Here is a 22,769-nt window from a genome sequence, read left to right on the forward strand (position 1 = left end):
AACTGAAAAGGCGGTTGGCCCGTGATTTCCCCCAGCTGGTGTTTTCATTGCCCTGCAAGCGCAACATCTCTAAAAATGTTTTTTGTTGATACATTAACAGCAGATAAACTGTTAGACAGGCTACCTCATCCATCAGACACAACAACAGAGTCAACCCAGGTAAACCAAGCTGAAAGTGACAATGAACACACAGATAGTACTTCTGGACAGCAAACTACAGAGCACAGAAGGACACTGATATTGAAGACACTCAAGTGAATCTCCCGGTATGAATTGCCCTTTGGCCTCCTACAGCAGAGGATTTAAATGTGTAAGAAGTGCCAGTACAACTATTCAATGTAATTGCCTGGCTTATTGGTGCATCAGAGGCACCAACACTAGCCTGTTATGTTGATAGAAGTGTTGTTAGATGTGTACCTAAAAGTTATTTCTGTTTGTCAAGAGATTGGGTATCTTGCTTCTAAAGGTCGGAAGCAGGCGCCTAAGTCACTGTGTCTTGGTCTAACTGTTTGTCATTTAACAGTTTTGTTCATCCAATGTTCTGTCACTACTGAATAGATTAGGACATTGTGCTTCTTGCAACACAGTTGTCAGTCTAGACTCTAGACACTAGCCTAGCTCAACCACAACTTCTCTAAGGGATTCTCAAAGAAGGTACCAACAATACTGAATATACATGATGAAAGTCTTCCATTGCAGGCAGAAACATACAGGTTGAACACTGTGTCTGCTGCCAAACAGAACTGGCATATGTTTTTTGTGAAGTACACATAATATGCTGAAGCATGTACAGTGCGAAGCTGGATAGAGGATTTATAATGCTACAAAGTGATGCCACCATGCCTACAATCCATTTAAGTGCAATGCATTTATGCAAAATGTTTGGACCCCCCCCCCCCCTTTTTTTTTTTTTACAAATGACAAATCTCATTACATGTACAAATATGACACTTTGTGGTATTTGAATAAATCTAACAATTCTGACCTTTAGTGCATTCATTTGTACTCTTGTGCATATCTTTTTGCATTATTCCAATTTAGGAGGCTCTGGTAACATTTTGATAGATTATCAGTCATGTTGGGCTGAGGTGAGCTGATTTTCTTTAATGCATTTCATTACACAGTAGGTTGAGACATTTTTTATCTATGAAACATAAGCTTTTGGCTAAATCTCCTATGTTTATGCTTCATTGTGCAGGGTGCCAATTAAGTGGGTTTTTATTTTTTTTACATTTGCTACATTTCATGATCTATATTCACATATGAGTAAACTATGGCACCAATACTTGTTTCAGATGTTTGGTATATGTATTTATGACATTTGAGAAAGATGTTGTGTTGCCAAAATCAATAGAAGTACATTTTATAAGCAAAAGCATACGATTTTCGTTTTTTAGTTATACAATTTAGGCATTTTAGCAGACGCTCTTAATCCAGAGCAATTTACATTAAGCAGGAACAAAAAGTATGGGAATACATCACAAAAAAGCATTTATCATCAAACATGCGTAAGCTAAGAAAGTAACAGTGGAATATCTATATTATGAGACTATACATATAAACTATATCTATACTACTATGCTATACATATGTACTATGGCGTGCTATGACTATATACAATGCAATTATAGTGCTGTCTACATAACATGCTATAAGTCTATCAAATGCTATCTAAGTCTACCGAAATGCTATCTAAGGGGGTAGGGTAAGTGCTATGGGCCAGTCTGAAAAGGTGGGTTTTCAGACTACGGCGGAAGATTGGGAGTGATGCTGCAGTTCTGACTGCAATGGGAAGTGCATTCCACAGTTTTATACACTTGTATACATATCTGGCTTGTGACTAAATACTGTCCAGAAGGGTATTGTCTATGCAAAAATGCATTGAAATAGTAGTGCCAAAGATGTGGGAACGAAAATCATTTTCTAGGCACTTTTTCTTGGGTCAGAGCACGGCCTATTACTATCTTTGAAACTTATTTAAACAGTATAAAATTCCTGATGAGCAGATTCCATTTAGATCCTGCATTTTACAATTACATTGATAAATATGCTCCTTGGAAATATAATAGTCAAGGGTAGACATTTAAACTTGGAACAACTCTGATTTAATTAATCTGTAGTACAGACGTCGAAATAATGCACGGGCAAAATATAGAGCCAGTAAAGAACAAGCGGACTGGGATATAAACAACTGCGAAATGATTGTACAACCCAAACTATAGAAATGCTGAGGCCCAATATACTATTATACTGTACGCTCATTGTTACGAATGTTCAATTGGGAACGGGCCCAATTTTGAGCCAGTCAATTCAGCATGGGAGCCTGGCATAATAATAATAATCATAATAATACAAAAAATATCATAATGTAAAACATACAATTTTGTATTGTGCCATATATGTTATTGCATAAACACCTAATCGACTAAACAATAATTATGCTTTTGTTTAAGCAAACATTCGATAGGTACTGTATGTAGGCCTCTAACCTGGAGTAACCTTGATGAGTGTGCATGTTTACAGTGGTGACAATTAAGTGGTGGAAGAACAGACTATGGATTACAATATTAGCCGTGGCCTAAATCACTTTGTGCTGACGGCTTTGGAAATGATATTCATCCGACATGGGCTTTCAAAGGCCAAAGTGTGTCCTTACTTCCCCTCGTAAAGGCTTGTGGGAAATAATACAAGAGAATGACGTACAGCTGAGCTTGGCACGCGCTATAGGCAAACTAATATTGTTTGCTTTGATTGAATAATTGAGTACAGTAGCCTACAATAAAGCTTACACATACAAATACATTACACAATAATCAACACTTTATTTAGAACACACCCAAATCAAATCATATTATGGCGTACATGTTAAATCAATTATTCCATCAAAGCAAACGGCATAGACAATATTAGTTTGCCTCTTCTACAAAAATAATAAGTAAAGTTACAAGTTATAGTTCTCAATTTTTTCCCACCCTGGAGTAACCTCGCATCAGACTATCCAGCTATGGGTATGGGCACATCTAAGACCCACCCTGGAGTAACCTCGCATCAGACTATCCAGCAATGGGTATGGGCACATCTAAGACTCCATGTTCCATGTTCCAAAGGAAGCTGACTCCCGACGTCTTTTCCGGGTTCCACAGCTGGTGGATGGAAAAGAAGCTCCACCCACGCGGTGGCCAGGTAGGTTGCCGCGTCGGCCAGATTCCCGGAAAAGCTTGCCCCAGCGGCAACCTGCCGCGTGGGTGGAGCTTCTTTTCCATCCACCAGTTGTCTAAAAACCCGGAAAAGACGTCGGCAGTCAGCTTCCTTTGGCCGCGCCTGTCGGCTCAAGTGTGCCCATGCTGAAAAGCTTGCCCCAGCGGCAACCTGCCGCGTGGGTGGAGCTTCTTTTCTATCCACCAGCTGTCTAAAAAAAAACGGAAATGACACAAAACACAGCTTCTTCTGTCCGCGCATGGAATCTAAAGTGTGCCCAGGCTGAGAATCCACCTCAGAGGACATAGTCAAGATGGGCAGTGTCGGTAGGCCAATTAGAGGCAGGCGGGCGATAATACTCAATGACTGCCAAGGACTTAGTTAACTTCTTTTTCATGATGTCCTGGACTGCCATTTCTTTTACTAATTGGTGCACTGATATAAGTAAACATTTTAAACTTGAGCTTTTCGTTTGGTTATGAATCTTTTCATTGCGCATCATACAGTTCACCTCAGTTAACTTCAGCTCCCCTTTCCTCTCCTCTCTCTCTCAAAGATGAGTGCCATATCCCCCCCCCCCCCCCTAAAAAAAAACATGATCACCAGGTACTATGGTTATACTATAGGAGAAATTAAATGTGTTTTTCAAAAAGGTGTACAGAAAGTGTTAAAATTATGTTTTAATGTAGGCTACAGTTAAGTATGCCCGGTTTGCCAGGCATAGGCCTACTGGCTACTGCCCCGACCCCATGGAAGTTGCTCTGTGGTATTTTGGATTTTATCTAATTATTGGACAGTATAAAGATGTTGATATTCATTTTGTATTCATCTTTAGGGCCCCAAATCACACAGAAAGCACAAGTGTCTATTTTTGACTGAGGAGTCATATTTTGACAGCAGTAACATGCCTGTCATAATTTCAGTATTGGATAGTATTAAGATGTCAAATCACATCTTAGAAAGCACAAGTGTCTATTTCAAACGCTTTCATATTTTGACGGAAGTAAGTTAAGTAACTGCCTGCATATGTTTGTTGCTTGCTGCTAGGGGAACTGAAAAATAAACAAGAATCCGATGCCTTATCAGACGACGTCACACTGATAAGCACCAGCATGCGCGCGCAGGCCACTGAGGCCAGCAGCACAAGAACACCGCACCTCTCATAAGATGCAATGGGAATGTTCTATAGCTGCACTCACGTGTTAAACAATCCCCCTCAAACTTTCAGATGAATGATTAGGATTTGTATTGTATTCTCTCACTCTTGAAATATATAATCCATTGGTTTCTGTGTGAACAATAATAGCAATTCTGCCAAATGCCAATTCAAAGCAGTCCTCAAAACCACACCGGTGCGCTCAGGCTAGCGCTCATGATCACGGCAGCAGGCGCACCTGCAGCCCATGATGCCCGCCCCGTCAAGTATAATTTATGCTTCGTCCCGCGATGGTGTCGCGCACGCAGACCTCTACGCTCACAACAGTGGCATATGCTACGCGATGTGAGCTTGTATATCAGCTGTTCTCTGTGCAATACTGTTAGCCGCCCAACACACAGAGAGGACCCCCTTGAAAACGAGTTCCTGCAACTCAAGGGAGTAGGCCTATCCGTATCCTCTAGTGAAATTTCAAATAATAAGAGAGGTTGAATCCCCGAAACAACAGGTTTGAGATCTGTTGGTTATTGATTACATGAAACAGTCACCCGTGCGATCAGTCTCAATGTTTGTAAACAAATAATTGGTCTATTGGATTTAACGTGTTGTTGCTGTTAACCCCGTCATTCTTTTCTATTGGGAGTTCTTTGGATAGTCTTCGTTTATGTCGCCATCTGGTGGCGGTTTGATAGGCGCCCTCCTCTCCTTCCCTAGCAACTGTTGCCAGCTCACCGCGTCCAACTTTGTAGTTGGAAACCGAGATTTGAGTTGACCTGAGTCAGCCAGGTGGGCAAAGAAGTTAACTTTTACGTTAAACAACACGAGGGAAGCAACAGCACTCACATTTGATGTGTGGAAAGGTACGTGGATGTCGGCTATAACGTAGGCTATACATTATTGTCTCCACCAGGCCGAAAGCATGGGGAGAGAGTGTTTGTCTCCACCAGGCCGAAAGCATGGGGAGAGAGTGTTTGTCTCCACCAGGCCGAAGGCATGGGGAGAGAGTAGGGAGTAGGCTATGTTTGTCTCCACCAGGCCGAAAGGCATGGGGAGAGACTGAGAGAGTATGTTTTGCACTCCGTGTGTGTGTGTGTGTGTGTGTGTGTGTGTGTGTGTGTGTGTGTGTGTGTGTGTGTGTGTGTGTGTGTGTGTGTGCGCGCTTGCACGTCTGTTACCAGCTAATCTCTGGCACCGTTAACCCGGTCTGTGCCAAATTTTGCACGCACACTCCCTGGATGCCCCAAATTTTCCAGAACGGTCTGTTATAGCGCCACCATGACTTTTGCTATTACTCCTCCAAAGAATGCCGCAAATCGTTACACTGTATCTCTATAGTCATGTGGCTTTCAAAAATTGGCTTTCAAAGTTTGCAGGATTGGCCCGTTTAGAACAAAAAGCCTCAAATCATGAATGCAGCGTGCAAGTTACGTGAAATCTTTCACAGACTTTCCTACTAGGCTGAGGAATATATCTCACCCTTTTCACATTGGCCTGTTATACGCCACCAACAGGTGGATTTTTGCAAAACACATTTTTGGAACAAAATGCCTCAAATCATCCAATTGCCATCCAAGGTAAGAAGAAATTGCACCCTTTTCACACTGGACTATTATAGCGCCACCAGGAGGCCACAACCTGACCTGGCCTGGTGGAGACCTGTGCCCCAAGGGGCACTTTATCTAGTATTTGTCTTGTTGTGACAGGTTGAGTTTTTAGTTCCACTTCCAGTAACTTTAATGTCAGGTTAACAGTTGCAGACTATAATAGGCCTGTCGTGTTGTGTCAGATTTCATACAGGACACGTTTATAAACAAAACAGTGTACTAAAGATGTATTCATTTATTTTTGTTCTTGACTGTTGACTGTTGTATTAGCACTATAGCCTGTATAAACGTAGGTTGTGTTTATGTCTATGATTTAGCATTACTAACCTGGCCTGAGAGATTATAACCTATTGGTGACTTGGCCCAGGCCGTAGCGTAACGGTCTGGGCACCGGACTGGTAATCCAGTCGCAGTGTGCCGCGGGTTCGACTCCCGGACCCGACACGGCCTTTACTGCATGTCATCCCCCCATCTCTCTCCCGTTTCCTGTCAGCCTACTGTCTGTCCCTTCAAAAAAAAATCAATAAAAGGCGTAAGCCGCAAAAAAATATCTTAAAAAAAAAAAAACCTATTGGTGACTGACCACCAATAAGTGACCAATAAACAATAATGTATTACATTTGTTTGTTCTGCATATAGGGGCCAGGGGGTCATGCTCTTTATTTATTTAGGCATTCTTATTTTAGTAATTAGATAACAGAAGATAGTACAGTCTACTCATGATGTAACGACACATTGTGTCTGTAGAAATCCTTGATGGTTTGTGTTGGATGCACAGTGAAAATGTGAGATTGCTAAACCTCTTGCATTCACCTTTATTATGTTTTTTCTTCATCACGAGCCAAATAACTGTGCCGTACTGTGATTATTTTAGCAGAACATGCCAATTAGACGCCGTCTATTGACACAACAATTAGTTAAATGGAAAAAGAAAGTAGGGGTGAATAGTAGTAATGTCAGTTACCTCTTAACTGAGTCTAAAATGATTTGGTCTGTAACAGAATGGAGGAGGGAAAGCGCTTGCCTGGTTTAGGGTTATGGAAGAAGCCCAACAAACCTCCGCAACAAGCCAAACCCCGAGTTGTACCTCCCAGGAGCACACTCCCTCCTATCGGGACAAGCCCAGTCACTGAGCAGCACGGGCTCTACTCCCAACTCATCTCTCCGGCTGCCAAGCCTAAAATCAAAGTAATTACTGTATCCAATGCCCATAATATACTTGTACAGTTTGTGTATTGCTGTTATTCCACTGAACGTAAATCTGGTTCATTAATTAGAGTTACAGAGAAGGAGCAGAGACTCAACAGAGTTTACTTTCTATACGTGCTTCAGAGTACTACAACACTCCAACAGGTATGGTATTAATATTATGCGTTTCTGGCATAATGGGCTACAAACTGTTATCGTATTGTTTAATAATGTAGATTATCTTAGAAAACTGATATTTTGTTCCACACTAGATCTGTCCAGCCTGGTTGAAAGTGATAAACATGGACCTACAACACAGCAACCAGAGATCACTGATTTCTATCCTGGTGGATATGCGCCCAAGGTCCAGCTGCCACTCCAAACTGTACCAGGACAGATTCCCCGCAAGCTGGAGATAGAAAGGTACAGGTTTGTGTGTGTCAAGGTACAGATGAAAGGAATTGAAAAATTGAATAAGGGTTTGTCTACTACACCTAACCCCGGAAGGCTCAATAATAATAATAATAATAATAATAATAATAATAGCTGCTAGCATTTCTAGTTACACACATGAATGAACGCATGAATTGATCGACAATAGATTGTCTGCCTTATGACATTCCGTGAGGGGAGGGGGGAGGGGGAGAGAGAGAGAGAGAGTTTCCAATCCAGATACACACAGCAACATCTTCTGTGTGTAATTCCTTTGAACTCAAGAGTGTCAAAAATTGACCCAAATGGGGAGTTAAAAAATATCATTTTTGTACTGTGCATGAACCAAAAAAACGTCTCTTTTCCAATTAGACGCAGGAGGGAGTACATGCAGGTAGACATAGCCCAGCTCCTGGCAGAGAAAGGCATAGACGTGAACCTGCTGATGCCAAGGCATTGGGGCAGGGATGGTCAAGTGACCGCCCCTGACAACACAGTCCTACCTGATCACGTGACCACGTCAGAACACCGGGTCCCACCTGTGTCAAACTACCTGTCCTTGGAGGTGAGCGGGAGTTACTAGAGGCCTCATTCACACGTATCAAACGAATGTTCTGTGCTCTGTCTGTAAGTAATGGCTATACCACAATGCAATTCCATTGGGAGTCACATGGTTTGACCAGACATTTGTGTTTGATTGCCAATTGCTGCCTCATCAAACCATGTGCAATTGCAATGGGAGTCGCCATCAAACCATGTGACTCCCATTGGAATTGCATTGTGGCAGCCATTAATCACAGACAGAGCACAGAATATTTGTTTGATACGTGTGCATGAGGCCTCATTCACACGTACCAAACACCAATCAAGCAAATGTTTGGTCGTTTTTTTTGGGCCACAATGCTTTTCCAATGGGAGTCACATGGTTTGATCAAACATTTGTTTGATTGCTGATTGCTGGTGGTGTTCTGCCCCTCCCCCCTCATCAAACAAATGTTTGGTCAAACCATGTGACTACCATTGGAAAAGCAAAAAATACAAAAGAAAAAAAAACAAAACAAGTACAGTACTCAGTAATCACTTGAGTATTTGTACTTTTGTATACTAATGGAATCCAAAAGTTCCAAAGACAAATGTTGTACGGTACTACATACATACATACATACATACATACATACATACATACATACATACATACATACATACATACATACATACATGTATGTATGTATGTGTCATGAACGGACTTAACCATGACCAATATGGGAGACAACACACAGGAGTAAATGCCAAAAACAAGTATTTATTTTAACTTAGTCAACCAAATCATACTTAACAGGTGAAGTGGGGTGTGAGTCATCAGTTGGATCAGTAGTGTATTGCATGTGTGGATGTGTGAAAGTGTAGTGTATGTGCAAGTGCAGCAACGCAGGTCAAAACTAACTTAAAGGAGTCAAAGAATAGACATTGTTCCCTAGGCAGGAGAGAGAGGGAAATGGCCTTGACCAGCCTGCTTAAATAGGCTGAGCCCAATTGGAGTCAGGTGTGCCTCCTCATCTAGGCACACCCCTGCAAGCTGGTCCCCTCCTCCTGCACATGAACAGAGAACAGCATTAACACCAGACACAAACAGGATGGGTCATCACATAAATTATGTATGTATACATACATACATAAAGCCCCCCTTTTAAATACATACACACACACATACATACATACATACATACATACATACATACTTACATTTTAGGTATGCGGTCTAGCTTAAACTTGGACTCAGGGGGGTGGACGCCTCTGCCTTGCATAGTCCCCAGTGAATAGGCAGTTGGCCCTTCACTGGTAACCCTATTTTGGACTTATTTTAAATATATGAAGGTATTGCGGGCAGGAATTTTACCAAAAAGCCCCCCCTTTTAAAATACATACACACATACATACCTACATACATACATTTCAGAAGTTTTAGCAGTTTTTAAGGACCCACTTTTAGGCCAGTGCACCAGAGCAAACTCTTGCCTTTTTTTAAACCCTACCCATTTTAACCAAATACATACATACTTACATACATACATTTCAGAAGTTTTAGCAGTTTTTAAGGACCCACTTTTAGGCCAGTGCACCAGAGCAAACTCTTGCCTTTTTTTAAACACTACCCATTTTAACCAAATACATACATACATTTCAGAAGTTGAAGCACTTTTTAAGGACCCACTTTTAGGCCAGTGCAACAGAGCATGCTTTTGCCTTTTTTTAAACCCTACCCATTTTAACCAAATGCATACATACATACATACATACATACATACATACATACATACATACATACATACATACATACATACATACATTACTAGGAAGGGGGGAAAGTACATTAACAACCTAAAACCGGCTAAATACAATAGCGAAACAGATCTACAAGCTCATCACTTCAGATTGTCTAATTTAGAATACAACAATCTTTGCATATATGATTATTTCCACCACAGATCTTTGACAATGAGGACTATGACCCCCGCACACCTGAAGAGTGGATGGCTCTGGGTTGGACGGAAGGATCACCTGATCGCAAACCTATACCTGCGAAAGCCCTTCTGCCTGCAACTGACAACGCTCCACCAGGTACGTATATAGCACAGTCAGACTGAACTTGAATTACAATTTACACCTATGAGCACGGATTCTGCCAATGCTTCTAAATGGGAACGGAGCAGTTTGTTGCCATTCGCGGATTTCGTAAAAAAATAAATACAATAAAAAATAAAATAAACTGCGCTCCATTTCCATTGAAGAGTAATAGCAGAATCCACTCACATAGGCAGAGGTTTGGTGTGACCGCACCCTAAACTTATTTTTGTGAATAAAATGTCATTTTAACCTGTATGGTAGAGGCTGCTAAATGTAAAAAGTACAATATCTGCAGTGGTTTCAGGTGGTCTAGTTTTATTGTTTTTTGTTTTTATTCGCACACAAAGCGTTAAAAACAGAAGATATAAAATACCATACCATATTGAGCAGGAGAAGTTAAGAAGCCTAGAGGAGAGAACTTTCCCTTTTTGTAGCATCAGACAAATATAAAAAGTATTTGTACAGGGCTCCCTCGTAAAAGAGATCTTGGTCTCAATGGGCTTTTAATTCACCTCTATACAGAACAGATAAATAAAATAAAAACAACTTCCATTGAGCAATGTAGATCCTGTATTTGGGTAGGAAAGGTGCTGCTCGCCTGAAGCTCAATGTGCAATATCTCCCCCTGGTCAAGTGGTTCTTTCATGGCATGGGAGACTTGTGGGAGTTCGAATAGTAGTACATCCAGACCAGTTCACAGATTGCAGCTTTAAGAAAGAGTCTTTTCTGTGCTGTTCTCTTGGCCGTGTTCTGTTCCCAAAGTGGACCCCAGAACCCCCGACCTAGAATACGGCTGGTGTTCTGTCGGGGTCCTGGACTACTGTCGGGACAAAGGGCGGTACCTCGTCCAGAAGGCCGACGGGAACGGCAGTGTGACCGATGGAAAAGGAAAGCCTGTTCTAAATGGAGGATACAAACCAGGCAAGTTCTACTATAGTACCGTTGCACTTGTCAAGGGGTGTAAAATAAATGCAGAACTTTGTACCACATGCCTCTGTAATCGCACATTATCGAATGCTTTCTGATTCCGAATGCATAGTTTGCATACGTCTTTGTCTAATCACGTTCAAGGTATCGCCCCATTTTAGCCATCATATCCCCCCCCCCCAAATCTTTTTTAAGAAATCTAAATGTAAAAGAAAATATTCAAAAGAAATTGCATTAATTTTCAAAAGCTTGTAGATTGGCTATTGTCGTGCGAAACCATCAACATAAAAAAAGTACGAAAGAAATAGGGCCCCTTCTCTTATACTGTATACCTCCATCTCTACACACACACACACACACACACACACACACACACAGGTGTAGCCCATGTGCCGACAGCCGCCCAGTACTGGGTGCCCAGGGTGAGGCTGTTGTTCTGTGCCGAGGACCCGCGTGTCTTTGCAGAGCGCGTCTGCTTTGCCCAGCGCCTGAGGGAGAACTCCGAAGCTTTGATGTTCTACCACCTGGCAGTGGACTGCATGCCCGTCTGGGCCGCCATGCCCTCCATGGACACCCGGCGCCTCCAGCATATCAGAGGGCACGTCCTGTCCACGCCCGGCCTCGCACTGGAGACGTAAGCATCGCTGTTATAGGGTTCACATGCCTTCCCTCTCCCCGTTCCTTTTTGAGTGGTGCAACCTCTCCAAGGAACAGCAATGTCCGTGTCCGCCTATGTGTTCACCTATGTATGTATGTATGTATGTATGTATGTATGTATGTATGTATGTATGTGTTAATGAGCCAGTATAATGAGTACCAGTAGGGGCGCTGTTGCCAGAAACAGAGAGAGAGAGATAGTATTAGTGCAGCCTGCCCCTGCTAATGAGAGAGAGAGAGAGAGAGAGAGAGAGAGAGGAGGCGGGGGAGGGGAGAGGGTGTGTTGCACCACTCAGTTTGAGCTGCTTTTATTCCGAAAAGCACCATGTTCTTCTCATCGTGTGGTCTGGGGGACAGTAACGGGGTGCCATGGGGTTTTCACAGCTAAAATAACTTGATAGTTAGGATGGAAATGGAAACAAATGGGCCCGTACTGGTTAACTAAAGGAGTGCCTTACTTGCATTATATGTTGTACTAGATACTAGATGCTCGGTCTCTCATCTAAAGCCCAAACCACACCAAAGGGTTGGGTTGGGACAATACTGTTTTTAAGGTAGACCACACCTGCAACTCACTGCAACTCAATGAGTTGCATTGGTGTGGTTTACCTTAAAAAAACGTTTTGTCCTCCCAACCCGACCAATTGGTGGGTGTGGTTATAGCCCCTTTCGGTAACCGAGGGTCACGAAAGGGGCTATGGTGTGGTGTGTCGCCGTGAGGTGACAGTATAATGTCACCTGATGAAGGCCATTCACGGTGAAACGTTGTGTCCTGAATCATGTCGGTGTTTTAACAATAAACACTGTTGGAGCAAAAGACGGGACTACAATGGTGTGTTATACATACATCATTCACAGCCTGCACGATGGTATGGACTGCCTTGAGGAGGACATTAAGCTGGAGTACGATCGCACCATGAACCGCCTCAGCTTTGACAAGTTGGTGGCGTCCCGCCCAGAGGACTTCTGTCACATCTCACTACCGCAGAAAGAACCCCAATGTGTGCCACACCAAGGTAACGCTATAGCTAGCTTGATCGGTGGTTGTTTCTGTTAACCCGTTTGGACCCACAAAATTATATGTAATTGGCCGCCGATCCGCCGACCCCCATCTGAAAATATGTCCCCCCCCCCCCCGACAGAAGCAAAGATTTGAGTTAAAATGTTCGCTCTGAAAGAATATATTATATTCAAAGATTTCCACCACATTTTCAGAATTTAAAAATGGCAGATCTACAAGCTTGTAGCGCGGCACCGCGCTAGCATACCCCATTATGTGCAAATTCAAAATAGGTGGTACACAGGGACGTCAAGTGATATCCAACGAGCATTTCCAAACTCCAACACACAAAAACAATCACCTGCAAGGCCAGAAAGTAGCTCATAACATCTACAGTGGATTTTTATGAAACAAACACTTTGCAGATAGAAAGAGGATAATTCAAGCTTTTTGTACAGCTGCAATGTTGGTGAGTTTGACGTTTAACACAATCAGATAGGACTTTTCCCTTTGGATGTATGGGCTCAATGGGAAATTGCGGATAGTTACCACCCTGCCATTTACTTAATGGCAAGAGGGCTGCGGTGTGCATATGGTCACTTACATTACCACCTGTCTACAGGGTTGGTTCCAGTCCCCGACTATTCCTTCAAGAAGAACCGAGCTGCGTTCACCTTCAACTCCCTGCTGACCAAGCCAGAGGTGATCCGCGTGCTATCTGAAGTCCGTGCTGCGTGCAACAGGGCGACGGCCATGAGTCTGTTCCGTGTCACCTTCACCAAGTCACTGCGCCTTGAGGAGTTTGAACTTACCCAGTCTCAGACACATGCACAGGTAATATTTTGTCATTTGCATCGCCCAAACCAGCATAGAAGCAATGCCTCCGTCTGTGATTACTTCACCTGGTTGGCAGTATGTAGAACAGCAGGAACAATATTTCTAAAACATCCTAATTTTACATATTGTGTTTTTGCCAACTGCTTTCAAAGCGGCTGGACAACATGTTGATCTATCTCTACTGGCGACCTAGCCATGATTGGCGGCCTCCTAAGCCAATGGGAGGCTTACCCATAAAATTCATAGTTTGAACGGCATAAAACCCGTACTCTGAACGCCGCAACGTGAAGCCGTATTGGCTGCATACTCTGAACGCCGCAACGCGAAGCCGTATTGGCTGCATACTCTGAACGCCGCAACGCGAAGCCGTATTGGCTGCATCCTCTGAACGCCGCAACGTGAAGCCGTGAGCTGAAAACCTGCAAAACAGATACTCTTGATATGTCCTTTTGTAGCAGTGGCTTAGAGCCTCTGCCTGATGGCCTCAAAAGTCTAATATCTCCCCCGGTCCAGAGGGATATTGCTTTGGTCTAGTGGTTAAGATGTTGGACTTTCACGCGGGAGGCCCGATTTCGAATCCCGGGCGTTACACTTGCATACTGTTTTCATAAATCACATATTAGTAGCCGGTGTATGGAACTCCAACCTCCCCTGTCAAACCAAACTCAGCTTCTTCTATGCAACGGTAGAGTCTGTTCTCCTTAAGGTGGCCGTACACTAGCCGATAATCGGGGGGGGGTGCCCGACTCAATCGGGAGCGATTCTCGGGCATAAATTATCGTCTAGTGTGAGTGTATAATGATCGAATCGTAATCCCTCCGATCTGCTCGGGGCCGCTGACAGCGGAAGTAAACAAATCACACATTAGTACTTCATATATATTTTCAGTCATGGCATTTTATTTTTGCTTTTAACCCAATGCGCTCTCCTCTCGCCACACGCTGCAGGTCAGCTCCAATCTGTGCAACTCGTGGATGACGTCTCTGTGCAACGCCATCCGCTCTGAGCTGAGGGACATCGGAGCGGGCTGGTACGACCTGACCCAGTCTCGCTGGGACGTGTACAGGATGTCCAAGCTCTGCAGGCTGCTGTCTCTGGTTCGCTACCACATGCAGGACTCGTTGCGCTTCCTGGTGCTGGACTCGCTGGGCAGCCTGACGCGCCTGGTGCTGGACGCCTGCCGCGCTGTCCTGACCTGTCCCCTGGACATGGTCTGGGGACCTGACCTGATCACCAGCCCCTACAAGTAGGAACACATGCGCGGGTTGCATATGTTGGTTAGACATACCAACAGTCCTACAGTCATCAGTCGGACAACACCATCGCTCCCGTTGACATGCGCTGCGGGTTAAAACTAACCCGTGGCTCCCGACATGTGTTGGGTAGGGTGTCGGACTCATGACTGTCGGTATGTCTAATTTACCGCGCGCATGCACATACACGCGCGCATTAATTCGCTCACACTCCCACGTCTCTCACTGATTGGCCTCATATAATGAATGCTGAACGTGAATTAATCTGGTATTGTGGTTTATTGTTTGATCTTATGTGACATTCTTGTGTAAACCACACCAATGGAACTCCTTGATTTGCAAGGGGTTGATTTGGTGTGGTTGACCTTAAAAAAACGTTTTGTCCTGACCCGACCCTTTGGTATTGTTTGGGCATTAAGTCCTCTAGAGAGTGTGGAATGTATCTTCTTTGTTCTCATAATATGGTGAGCTTCGTTTTGGCAAATTGACTTGACTGGTGTTTGTGTTGCACTGATGAACATGGAAAAAGAGAACGAGAGCACTCGTCAGTTGAAAAGTTCACCAGTGCTCACTTGGAGTGCTGGTGATCTTTTTAAAGGAGAATTCCATACTAAAAGGCTTTCTTAGCTTTCTTTGTAGTTGTTACGTCCCCATCAAAGAGGTCCAGGTGTTATTTTGTGCAAAAGCTCCTTATTGGCTATTTCCCCTACCATAAGCCCTACATGAATTGCATTGAATTGAATGGGATGTATGGGGTGTTGTGCTAATTCGCTTATTTCCATCGCTCAAAATTAGATTTTTTTTGTATATATCCTCTCTTCATAATGTAAATAATAACCCAAGCGGCACACTTTACTACTTATTTCGATGGAAATAAGCGAATTAGCACAACACCCCATACATCCCATTCAATTCAATGCAATTCATTTAGGGCTTATGGTAGGGGAAATAGCCAATAAGGAGCTTTTGCACAAAATGACACCTGGACCTCTTTGATGGGGACGTAACAACTACAAAGAAAGGTAAGAAAGCCTTTTAGTATGGAATTCTCCTTTAACGTAACAATGAACATGCCATGTGTTTTGTGTCTTTATTTATACACTCCGTTGCACGATGCTGTCACTTTGCAGACACCGTCGTACTGCGGAGCATAAATTGGCCTTTTACATGTGTTTGCGTATACTGTTTACTCCAATATCCACTACCTCTCTAGGCCTAAGAAGAACCCTCTGTTTTTGGTGGACTTGGTTCTGGACCAGACTGGTGTCCATTACAGCACTCCACTGGAGACCTTTGAGCTGTCCCTCATCAACCTGTTTGATAAGGGCATTCTGGCCACACACAGTGTTCCACAGCCGGATAAGGTAAGTAAGAGATGCAATACTGTGTGTGTATTATGATGACCTGCAAGTCCTGCATCATACTCTTTATAAATGAAGGAAGCACACACGACTCCCAGCCTTTTACCGGGTGCAACGGTCAGGACGTCGTTTGAAGAAGGAGAATACCAGCAGCACTCACGGATTAGTCCTTTAAGGCACTTTATTTTGGACACTCGGGCATGAAGGAAGCATGAGTTCAAGTCCGTTTGCTCTCCCCTTGTCCCCCATATATGGGGACTAGGTTGGTGGAGGGTGTGTAGAGCCCAGGATCACATTAGATGATTGACACAGGGGTGAAAAATGGGTTACAAAATCGTGGGATAAAATATATATATTTAAAGGCACTTTATTGTTTCATTTTAGTAAGGCGTGCTGCAGGCAGCACAACAACGAACGCGTTTCGGCCAACGGCCTTCTTCAACTGTATCATACTGTACCATTACCAGTCTTTAGCTTAAAAAAGCTATTCCATTCTAATCCTTGATGGGAATGATGATGATGATGATGATGATGATGATGAGAATCACGAGGAAGGTGATGGTGGTGATGATGATGATGATGACTTTGACCCAATGCGCTGCTCTCAGTTTGTGATGCAGAACCTGTTTGTTGGCGGCGAGCCTGTGCTGGAGTCGGTGGCGTTGTGGGAGCCGCTGGTGTCCCAGCTGAGAGAGGAGGTCCGCGCTGCCCTGCGTCAAGCCGCCGTACCCCTCAGGGCCTACGCTGCCGAGTACCACGAATATCTGGAGCTACACAACTCAGACATAGAAACCTTTCTCCAGTAAGACTTCTTTCGTTTCTTTCCCTTTCTGGAAAATAATCATAATAATAATAATGGCGCTTGCACAGAAGCTAATTTAACCCTGTATAGACCTGTGATGTGACAGTGAAGATTCTGATTCTAAAGCCTATACTTTGTTGACTGGATTTGTTTTCCCCCGCTCTACGCCAAATGTCTTTGTCGTTTGAGCTTGCAGATCAGCTATTTCAGCCAAATGCTCACCCCAGAACATGGACGCTATAGGATTCATATGGTTAATTTGCTATTTTCATTCGTTGGTCTTCCAGAGCCCACCACAGTCGGGTGGACGGGACGTCCCAGGAGGTACAGAGGGAGGTGGTCCAGCACCTGCAGGCCATGGAGCGGCTGTGCTCGTCCCTGCCGACCTCCATCGCCATCGGAGCATTCGCCGTCGGCGTGGAGCCGGCGCGCCAGGCTCTGGCCCAGAAACACAGAGCGCTGGCCGACGCGCTCCTGCAGCGCCTCGCCTGCAGGCTGCGCAGGCAGCTCCATGACGTAAGTCACAGTTTCCCTCTGCAGCGGCTCGCCTGCAAGCTGCGCAGGCAGCTCCATGACGTAAGTCACTGTTTCCCACTGCAGCGGCTCGCCTGCAAGCTGCGCAGGCAGCTCCATGACGTAAGTCACAGTTTCCCTCTGCAGCGGCTCGCCTGCAAGCTGCGCAGGCAGCTCCATGACGTAAGTCACAGTTTCCCTCTGCAGCGGCTCGCCTGCAAGCTGCGCAGGCAGCTCCATGACGTAAGTCACTGTTTCCCACTGCAGCGGCTCGCCTGCAAGCTGCGCAGGCAGCTCCATGACGTAAGTCACTGTTTCCCTCTGCAGCGGCTCGCCTGCAAGCTGCGCAGGCAGCTCCATGACGTAAGTCACTGTTTCCCTCTGCAGCGGCTCGCCTGCAAGCTGCGCAGGCAGCTCCATGACGTAAGTCACTGTTTCCCTCTGCAGCGGCTCGCCTGCAAGCTGCGCAGGCAGCTCCATGACGTAAGTCACTGTTTCCCACTGCAGCGCCTCGCCTGCAGGCTGCGCAGGCAGCTCCATGACGTAAGTCACTGTTTCCCACTGCAGCGCCTCGCAGGCAGCTCCATGACGTAAGTCACTGTTTCCCACTGCAGCGCCTCGCCTGCAGGCTGCGCAGGCAGCTCCATGACGTAAAGCCCTAACCACACCAAAGGGTCGAGGCGGTTTTAGCATTGTAGGTGAGCTTAGTAGGTGGAAATATATCAGTCGGAAATACTCGAGCGGCTTCATGCTGTGCTCAAGAGCGCATACATATACTCGGGGGGGTTAATATGCTGCATTACTATGTGGGTGTATTCAGTGTTTGCGAGACCCACATGTCATTCGCTGATTTGGCAGTCAGCTGACCAATTTGGCGGGGTATTTAAGCTCAGCTAGACTGCATGCTTCTTCCTGCCTTCCTTCTGCATATGGTTCCTGGTTGTTGTTATGTGATGTTTGCTCCCACCTTCTGTTCCCCATGGGGGGTTGTTGTTGTATATCTATCTTAATGTTTAATGATGGTGTTTAATTGTGCCAAGCAGGGAGAAAAATGTAGCAGAGCCGAACGCCAAGATAAAATATTATATGCACACTTGTATTCTCATTCTATAATAAATATTGGTTAAATCTATTTGTGAGTTATCTGACTGAACTAAAACAGTTTATTTTAGTTATTTCAGCTTCCACTGGTATTGGTATATGCCACCTCTCTCTCTATTGTGTGTGTAGGCATGTGAAGCGTGTAAGGCCACCAGTATCAAGCTGTATGAGACACCCAACAGCATTGAGGAGCTGACAGAGCAGAGGAACTGGATGAAACAGATCCCAGAACAGCTGAAGAGCCACGAGGTGCATAGAAAAGAACCTAGCTATAGTATTATTTCTTTTTACCTCATGTCTTATTATTCGATATGTATATTCAACGTTTTTCTTTAATCTTCTCACAACAGGAATTGATGAGCCAGATCCTGTCAGACTATGAGATGCTTGACACGTTTGCCTACAGCCTGCCAAATGTGGACTTCAACATAAAGTAACTATACTGTATAAGCCATGATTTGACAATGATCCATCTACATTTTTGGGAACCGTTTTCAGACGTTAAAGTGGCCACTTCACCCCTTTTTGCAACAAGATCATATTTGAATGATGTTTAGGACACAAGAAACACTTTCCTGGGGTTTTTTATGTGTGTATTAAATGTGTGTTTCTAGATATTTTAGTCATGACGCCATGTTCATGACCAATAATGTGTCATGAAAATGTGGTCTCTCTTCTTACCTGGAATACATGTTGTCTCAGTAAGACAGCCCACATGGGGTGTCTCCCAACCACAAGTGCACCAAATCATTATGGTCAATGTAGGAATTAAACAATCCAGTCAAACACACAAACTACATTGCTCGCTCCTCTATATACCGCCTCCAACTTGTGCAGAATGCGGCTGCTAGACTGTTAACCAACACACAAAGGAGGTCACACATCACTCCTGTGCTTGCATCCTTGCATTGGCTACCAATCGATTCCAGAATTCAATTTAAAAATGTATTAATTACTTATAAATCTCTTCATGGGCTGATGCACCCCAAGGGGAATATGAGACAACTTTGGTGCTATTTACACGAGGATGGTGTTCATAGAAAATGGCAAAGTCCCGTTGCGTTCTCATTTTTTCTTACCCTTTACACGAGAACGCACACGTTATGCTATAATGTGCTATTATGCTATAATGTCGCTAGGTGGCGATAACGGGCTGCCAAATAGACAGGTCACCCACGTACAAGAAGAAGAACCCCTTCACGCAAGCCTGCGCAACACGGCTCCGTCTTTTTGGCAAATCTAGAACTTCCTGTTTGAGAGCTAGCAAATTTAAGACATCCGGTTGCTTTCAGAATAAAAGTTAATTAAATAATGATTACATTACATTATTAGTATTATTATTACATTACAGCTATTGTAAAGACACACATTATGTTTCTGTGTAAAAATAAGTAATTAAATAACACAGAAACATAATGTGTGTCTTATAGCATCATTTAAATGCTTAATTTGTAGTTTTAATGTGCAAATTAAACTTTTTTTCAATACTCTAGAGGATACTCTTATTTTGAAGAGATGGTCTTAAATTTGCTAGCTTAGATTTGCCAAAAAACAGTGCCGCGCAAGCGGCTCAACACTGCTCTGGGCCACCAAGGGATGGTATATATTTTATAATACATTAGGCTACATAAACGCTGCTGCCGCGGCTGCCACCTATCACAAGGCTTTTCATTTACATCATGGTTTTACATTCACTATCGCTGATGAGCAGCACTTTGTAGGCGAGGAGGGAGGCTTGTTCAGGAACTCCATTATATCATAATTATATGTATCAATGTAATAAACAACGTGCCAACGTGAGCCATGATGTCATAAGTTTTGCGGATTCACCGTTTTGCCTGTTTACACGGAGAAGGGATAAAACGGCGTTCTCAAAGATTTCCACTCTGGAAGGTGGTTTCACTTTGTTGCGTTTTCACCTCATGAGAACACGGTTCTCGTCTAAACAACCACAGCAAACGGTACTTTATTTTGCCGTTTTCTATGAACACCATCCTCGTGTAAATAGCACCTTAGGTCTTCAGACAAAGGTTTTCTCATTATCCCCGCCACTAAGCTGCGAACCAAAGGAGACCGAGCTTACGAATTTGTTGCACCTACGCTGTGGAATGATTTACCACTCTGCTTGAGAAACGCTGTGTCTGTTGGCATCTTTAAAACCTGTAACATAAAATTTAACTTTTTCCATTTATTTTGTGTTTTTGGGGCTCCCATATGTGTTTTCTATCCACCACAAATAACCAATTTTGAACAATCAGGCTTTCATATCATATTAGGTGCTTTAATGGAAATTGCTCTCAGGAACAGCTCAACTGATTTTGTCCTCATCGTGATGTCATCAATGTCACCCTACTTTGTATAATTCCTCCTCTTCTTCAGTCCAAATTAGCATTTCCACTTTGTTTACAATGTCCACCATTGTTGATTTTCCAAGCTGGCATGGAATGGAAACAAGCCTGGTTTTTATCTAGCGTTAGTATTATAATGACTCATGTATTAAATAATCTGCATATCAGCACCCCCACCACCTCAGGACATTGTGGTACTGCAGCTAAAACTGCTTTAAAAGTCCAGAAAGAAATGACAAGGACTGGTTATATCAGAGTGGTGATTGAGGCTCAAACCTTTAGAAATAACTTTGAGGGACATAGACAATATGATATTAAATATTAAAAGCTTGGTTGGCTTGCTCCAGTGATTTCTATGTACTGTTCTATCTTATCTATTTCTAGGTACTGTCTTTGCTGCTCTGTTTCTTATTTCATTGTTGGTTTATTTTTGATTGAGATGTTCTTGTTTTATTCCTTTTATTTTATTGTACAGCACCTTGTAACAACTGTTTTGAAAGGCGCTCTATAAATAAAATTACCTTACCTTACCTTACATTACTGTTCTGGCCATATAAGGTGCACATTAAAAATTGTGCTACTGTTACCTTACTACAAATTTACTATTAACATTGAGTGACTGCAGTTTCTTTCCAGCTGTGAAATGGCCCTCTAATGAGGGTCCTTTGTGTTTCCTCTCTGCAGGTGGACAGCCGCCGGTTGGCCTCAGAACCTGATGAAGCAGGTGACAGTGACTGAAGCCCAACATGTGGAGAGCGAGGAGCGCTTCCACAAGGTCCAGCTCGTCGACCAGAACAACTTCCAGGAGCGATTGGACTCTCTGCAGGTCTGCCGAGACTCCAGAATGCCTTGACATTTTTAAGTCGTTTTTTCGTGGGTCATCACTAGGCGTTTGTCATCATAGCTATGGGCTCTTCAGTGAATCGAAACAGGCCAATCACAGGGCAACACTTGCATTTTACGCTTGCATTTTGCAATACGCATTATATTAACCTGACAATGATGCCAGAAAAACACAGATGTAATAGCCTTCATATTGTGAAAAGTGTATCGGATGAATAAAATAGACAGCCGATTTAGATCAAGGAGGGACTCAAATTATAATTTTTTAGCATTCTGTTTATTGAATTTCCTGGAATGTTTTACATACTCAGGCACAGGTCACATACTGTAGGCATATACTGAAGCAAGGCAGGGACTCAAATTATTACCCTTACATCTGATCAAAATGGTCATTGAAACCCCTACAATGGCATACAGCGGCTTAGGTTTATTTACAGTTGTTTACGGTTCCTTTTTTTTTTTGTCAAGTCGATGAGTGCTAATGTGTGACTGTCACTGCTGTTGGACTGGATTTTTCCAGATGCTGGTTGCCGGGTTCAGTGCTCACGTCGACGCAGGTCGTGCCCACGAGATAGCCAACGAGGTGAGGCGTGTGGCCAAGCAGCTGAAGGACTCCCAGACCATGGCCCAGACCTACAACAACAGAGAACGTCTCTTCGGAGTCCCTGTCACTAATGTGAGCCAAGAAATGAAGGGGGGGGGGGGGGGGGGGGGGGGGAGAGACAGACAGTATTATTCAGTATTTTAGCTGTGACGTGAGCGCCCCCCTCCTGAGATACTTCCGGGTCCTACTTTTGTGTCGCTTTTGTGTCCCCCATAGAGTTATACTGTGACGCTCCGTCGGACTAAATCTGAGACGAAAACAACCACGAAAGTCTCATTTTACCGCTTTCTCCTCGCAACAATGTTCGTCTCAAATGTTTT

General features: G+C 43.8%; 1 protein-coding gene across 1 annotated transcript in view; it reads left to right on the forward strand.

Moving 5' to 3' along the window:
* Positions 1–3,089: 3,089 nt before the first annotated feature.
* The window catches only part of LOC310877802 (dynein axonemal heavy chain 1-like), a gene marked incomplete at both ends in the record, with an annotated part of 114,639 nt that continues 94,959 nt past the window's right edge, over positions 3,090–22,769 (forward strand). Inside the window, 16 exons of the mRNA XM_083791751.1 lie at positions 3,090–3,183; positions 7,419–7,569; positions 7,951–8,143; positions 10,065–10,197; positions 10,966–11,124; positions 11,530–11,764; positions 12,646–12,803; positions 13,410–13,621; positions 14,572–14,870; positions 16,091–16,241; positions 16,847–17,040; positions 17,328–18,096; positions 18,784–18,903; positions 19,005–19,087; positions 21,687–21,828; positions 22,366–22,521. Coding sequence (XP_083647877.1) covers positions 3,090–3,183; positions 7,419–7,569; positions 7,951–8,143; positions 10,065–10,197; positions 10,966–11,124; positions 11,530–11,764; positions 12,646–12,803; positions 13,410–13,621; positions 14,572–14,870; positions 16,091–16,241; positions 16,847–17,040; positions 17,328–18,096; positions 18,784–18,903; positions 19,005–19,087; positions 21,687–21,828; positions 22,366–22,521 — 3,249 coding nt within the window. The remainder of the gene's footprint in view (positions 3,184–7,418; positions 7,570–7,950; positions 8,144–10,064; positions 10,198–10,965; positions 11,125–11,529; positions 11,765–12,645; positions 12,804–13,409; positions 13,622–14,571; positions 14,871–16,090; positions 16,242–16,846; positions 17,041–17,327; positions 18,097–18,783; positions 18,904–19,004; positions 19,088–21,686; positions 21,829–22,365; positions 22,522–22,769) is intronic.

Source organism: Protomyctophum parallelum (assembly GCF_964188405.1).
Source record: "Protomyctophum parallelum genome assembly, chromosome: 20".
NCBI classification, from domain to species: domain Eukaryota; kingdom Metazoa; phylum Chordata; class Actinopteri; order Myctophiformes; family Myctophidae; genus Protomyctophum; species Protomyctophum parallelum.